General features: G+C 39.1%; 1 protein-coding gene across 1 annotated transcript; it reads left to right on the forward strand.

Moving 5' to 3' along the window:
• Positions 1-315: 315 nt before the first annotated feature.
• LOC109378516 (short transient receptor potential channel 6-like) lies at positions 316-4,861 on the forward strand (the record flags this gene model as incomplete). Its single annotated transcript, XM_019634871.1, has 2 exons — positions 316-1,090; positions 4,619-4,861. Coding segments are annotated over 2 exons (1,018 nt in total), but the record flags the coding sequence as incomplete, so codon positions are not given.
• Between the last annotated feature and the right edge of the window lie 867 nt (positions 4,862-5,728).

Consider the following 5,728-nt stretch of genomic DNA (forward strand, 5'->3'; position numbering starts at 1 on the left):
GCCTTTCTTATTTCTATAGTATCTGTAATTGTAAAACACAAGTTAGTCTGTACATGAATGCCACAGAGAGACGATGGGAATTGCAAGACTCTCAACCCCAAATTGGAATGTTATAATATGCAAAGTTGACTTTCTTAAAGGAGAAGTTCTTGGAATTCATTAACAAATAAATGCATCTTCATTTTACATTATAGTTGGTCTAGAGACCATGAGACAACATCTAATATGTTTGAGGATTGCATTAGATGGCAAGTCATTTGGCACACTAAAATGCTCTTAATATGATTTGTTCACAATCTTTCTATTTTATTACAGCAGAGGCACCGACAACAGACTGGTTCACCGGCGGCAGACAATTCTCCGGGAGAAGGGGAGAAGGTTAGCTAACCGAGGACCAGCATATATGTTTAATGATCATTCAACAAGCTTGTCTTTTGAGGAGGAACGCTTTTTAGATGCAGCTGAATATGGCAACATCCCAGTGGTGAGGAAGATGTTAGAAGAATGTCTCTCACTCAATGTTAACTGTGTGGATTACATGGGCCAGAATGCCCTGCAGTTGGCAGTGGCCAATGAGCATCTGGAAATTACAGAACTTCTGCTCAAGAAAGAAAATCTGTCTCGTGTCGGGGATGCCTTGCTTCTAGCTATTAGTAAGGGTTATGTTCGAATTGTGGAAGCCATTCTTAGTCATCCAGCTTTTGCTGAAGGAAAGAGGTTAGCAACCAGCCCCAGCCAGTCTGAACTCCAGCAAGATGATTTTTATGCCTATGATGAAGATGGGACACGGTTCTCCCATGACGTGACTCCAATCATTCTGGCTGCCCAGTGCCAGGAATATGAAATTGTGCACACTCTCTTGCGGAAGGGTGCCCGGATTGAACGGCCTCATGATTATTTCTGCAAGTGCAGCAAATGCAACCAGAAACAGAAGCATGACTCCTTTAGCCACTCCAGATCTAGGATTAATGCTTATAAAGGCCTGGCAAGTCCAGCTTACCTGTCATTGTCTAGTGAAGATCCAGTCATGACAGCTTTAGAACTTAGCAATGAACTGGCAGTGCTGGCCAACATTGAGAAAGAGTTCAAGGTAGGTCTTTAACCATAAGGACTTCACCCTCTACAAGTTGAAGTCAAGGTCTGTTTACAAGCTTTCACTGTGTTCTCAGCATTTTGCTAGTTATGGTGGACAGTAGGTAATTTTATTGTATTTCAACAAGCTCGGTTATTATTATATGTAGTACAAGTGGTGATCGCTACCATTAGAGATATTCTATTATATACTAGACATTTTATATTTATTATATCTAATCTTTATCACAACCTTGAGAAGATATTAGTTCCTTTTCAGATGGAGAAATGGAGGTATAAAAAGGTTAAGTAAGGCCCAAGATCAACAACTGGTAAATGACAGAGCTGGGATCAGAATCCAGGTATGCTGTACTCTAAAACCCATGTTCTTTCTCCTATAAAACACTGTTTCTGTATTCAGAGCATGGTGACAGATGCTGTTGATGTCAGAAAGATGAACAAGCTGAAGGGAGTCACAGTTTGACTTGAGAAACACATACATACATACTTTCTGCATGGTGTAAATACCAACATTTAAAAATGGAACTCTTAAATCGCTCATTCAAATGTATCCAGGAGCCTCTGAATGCTACAAAGATTTGATGCTCATTATCATTTATTTTAAAAATAAGTGAACAACTTCTTCCTTAACATTCAGAATAGTTACATCTTTCCTTCTTCTCCTTGAACTTATATTTCTAGTCTAATTTTCTCCACAAATGTGATTCCTAATGTGATAGTTTTTTATTGTAGTCTCTCATAATTACTATCTGTATGTGAAATTTTATATATGTATATACCTATATATGTATATATGAAATTTATACATGAAATTTTAGAATTTTTTATTTCCTGTGATCATAAGGCTCTGGATATTAAAAATATTCTGGAGTAGTTACTATTACATCCATTATTTATGCATTTGAATAAAACTACATAAATTGAACACCATCGTTTGAAATAAAAAATAAATACAAATTTTGAAAAATTAATTTTGAATATATGACACAATTCTTACTGGAAATGAATTTTTAGTTGGATTAATCATGTTCATATTTTTGCTATGTATTTGATGAAAGAAAAAGGGATATCCTGCTAAAAATATTTTGGTATGTTACTTTAGTTTTTGTTAGTTATAGTCATACACACACACACACACACACACACACACACACACACACACACACAGAGGTGCCAAAATATGTATACACATTTTAAGAAAGGAAAAAAATCATATTAATATATATTAATAACAAGAGATGAATACAAGTCACGTTTGACTTCTGCAGTTACAAGAGGAGCTCAAAGTGGTTACCATCAGCGTCTAGACACTTCTGATTATGATGAATTACTGCTTGAGCAACGTTGACCAAAACATCTCTTAAAATGTGTAAACATTTTTTTGGCGATATATATGATTTTATGAAATAAAGTCAAAAGAGGGTTGACTGTAGGTGTTATAAATACATCTTGATAGATTTGATAAATACCTCACTGAATTACACATACTGAATCTGAAAGAAATCACATAAAAGTCTTATCTGTTTTAGCCAATGTCCTATGAAAATTTTGAGTTCTAGAAATCATTCCAAGTCACATTAAAAAGGCTCATCCTCACTAATCTCTTCTGCCTTANTTTGTTCTGTCCTTTCATTTGGGACATGTTTCTTTGTCTCCATATTTTGGGTGCCTTCCTGTGTTTGTTTCTATATATTAGGTAGAGCTACAATGTCTTTTGGTCTTAGTAGAGTGGCCTTAAATAGTAGGTGTGCTGTGGGGCCCAGTGGCACAGTCTCCCTACTATCTGAGCTGGGTCCTCCAAGTGTGTCACTTGTGTGGGTTGTTTTTGCCCCCCTGTGATAGCTGAGTCTTGGTTGCTGTTTGTACACCAATGGCAAGGATTGACCCTTGGGCTGATTGGTTGTGAGGATTGGCCATGGCTACAGTGGAAGAACTCTTGTGCAAGGGCTGACCCAATGGAACAGGATTCGCTTTAGCATGGCTCTGGTGCCTGTCCAGTCTGCCCTTTTGATGTGTTATTTGTGGAGGTGGTTGTGTGGTGCTCTGGTGTGGTCTGAAGCTGGCTACTGGGCATTTTGGTTGTGGGGCCTCTTTGGAGGGGCTGTGTTGCAGGCCAAGGTCAACACTGCTTGTGCCCTGCCTTGGCTTGAGCTACAAACTGATCTGCTGATGGTTGCCACTTTTGCTGCATTTAGAAGTGCCTGGGAGAGGCTAAGCTGTGAACTGAGGCTGGCTGCTGCTGTTTCTGGGCTTGGGGCTGCTTACCAATTGGTACAGGGCATGCTGAGGCAAGATGTTGCTTACTTGGGGTTTGTGAACCTTTGAAAGATTTTAGTCAAAAGTCTGCAGCATGAGCCAAGACAGACCGTTTGTATGGAAAAGCCAATGGAAGGATTTCGGTAGGCCTGCAAGTTATGTGAGGCAGGATCTCGGAATCAACAGGGTGGGGTGAACAGTGTTAGCCAGGTTGATGGAGACTCAGATATGGTGCCTGCCTGCGTTTGCATGCTAGGTTGGGCAAGGGCTCAACAAGGGAACAGTGGCTTCTGCCAGAACTTCTGCCTGCGAGAAAGCTGCCCCTCTAGCCCTCACCCTGAGGTCAGACAATTCAGTTCTTCACCATATGCCCCTAGAGTCTTTTGAGCTGCTGCCCCAGCTCTGGAGCTCACAGAGAGTAAGTCCATGTGTGGACCCTTAAGAGGAGCACCTGAGACTCCAGCCACTCTCCATCTCATTCAGCCACAATCTCCACTGGTTTTCAGAGCCAGAAGTAATGGGGACTTCTCTCCCCACTGGAACCCTGGGCTAGGGAGCCTGGTGTGAAGCTGGGAACCCTCACTTTTTCAAAGTACCTCCACAGCTGAGATAGCCCTCCTGATTTTTAACCACCACATGTGAGTGTGGGACCAGTCTGTTCCATGTCTCTGCCCCTCATACCAGTCTCAAGGTGGCTTCTGAATGTCCTTAGTGATAAGATTTCTGTTCAGCTAGACTTCAGGCAATTCTCAATGATTGTTGCTCTGTAGTTTAGTTGTAATTTTGATGTGGTCATGAATGGAGGCAAGCACAGTGTTTATCTACTGTGCCATCTTGACTAGAAGCCTAAGAAAGTATTTAGACATCTNTCCAAAGATTGATCAAATGTGTGTTATGTGCCTAGCTGATAAAGTTACAGACATAAGAGATATGATGTACATGAAGTTGTGGCAAAAGTTGCTTTATATTTCTCCTGAATCAGCAGGTGAGTTTGGCATAGTACCCTCATTTCTGATGACTTTCATTATGCTCTAGGCAAATTTCTTTTTTTAGGATATGAAGAAAATCTTTATGGTGCTAAGATGTTGTAAAGATCACTCAGCAGAACAGCAATTAAAGCACGTTAAAAGAACAGTAAATCTAAAACAAGAATTTTTCTTTGTTTTCTCTACAAGCCAAGCCACTGATAAATTCTGCTGAGTAGCATAGTAAAAGGTGCTACTTCTACATTATGATTTTTGTTGTTGTCGTTGTGCTTTGTCTTTCCTAGAATGACTACAAAAAACTATCAATGCAGTGCAAAGATTTTGTTGTTGGACTCCTTGATCTGTGCAGAAATACTGAAGAAGTAGAGGCCATTCTGAATGGGGATGTTGAAATACACCACAGTGGTGGAGACCACGGCCGTCCAAATCTCAGCCGTTTAAAACTTGCCATTAAATATGAATTAAAAAAAGTAAGGTCAGGCAGGAAGCCTGTTTACATTATTTCAGTTTTTATTCGTGCTAAATAAGGATAAAGGGTTGGCATAGTTAAATTGAGATGGGTTTTTCTAATTAACCTTTGCATTGGGCAGGTTCTGTAATGAATCCTAAGAGCCTAGTTGGGAGGCATCTAACCTACACTGAATGCTGGTCTTTAAAATCTATACTTGTTTATGCAGTGATTGCCACTGTCCTTTACTTAACTGATGACATAACCATGACTTTTGTGTGTCCAAATTACAAGGCAGGTGTGATATGACAGGAGCACCATTATTTAAGACCCAACTCCACTTTACCATTTGTTGTATTCCAATTCCTTCTTTAGTGCATTTGAATCTCCTCTAACTGTATCTTTATTTGTGGAATATTTTCAGTCTCTGTCTTCATGCAGTACTCCCCTTCCCCCAATTCTTGACGGCTTTCTTAGGTTAGGTAAGCTTTCTTTTAAAGCTTTTAAAGCTAAGTTTTATAATAAAAATAATACATGCTTATGGTAAATTTTCAAACAGTACAGACATATCCCCTTTCTATCTTCTCAATTCTTATAGAAAGTAGTTAATCGCCATTATATTTCTCTCCACAGATTTAATCTTGGATATCTTTACGTATCAGTAAATAAACATCCACTTCACCTTTTCAAAGGCTGCATTGTTATATCATTCTGTTCATTTCATTGATTTACTATGTAAAGGTGTTCATTATTTTCTTTAGGTTATTATTACAAGATGCTACAGTAAACATACTTGTTTATATAGCTTGCTAACTTGCATGAGATTTATCTGTAGACAAAATTCCCAGGTGTGGGATTAATATGCACATTTTTATATTTTAATTTCAAAACATTTGCTGTTTCCCTTCAAAAAAGGTGCACCAGTTTGCATAGGCCAATGGTGTAC

The sequence above is a fragment of the Hipposideros armiger genome, unplaced genomic scaffold (genome assembly GCF_001890085.2).
Source record: "Hipposideros armiger isolate ML-2016 unplaced genomic scaffold, ASM189008v1 scaffold_2087, whole genome shotgun sequence".
Taxonomy (NCBI): Eukaryota; Metazoa; Chordata; class Mammalia; order Chiroptera; family Hipposideridae; genus Hipposideros; species Hipposideros armiger.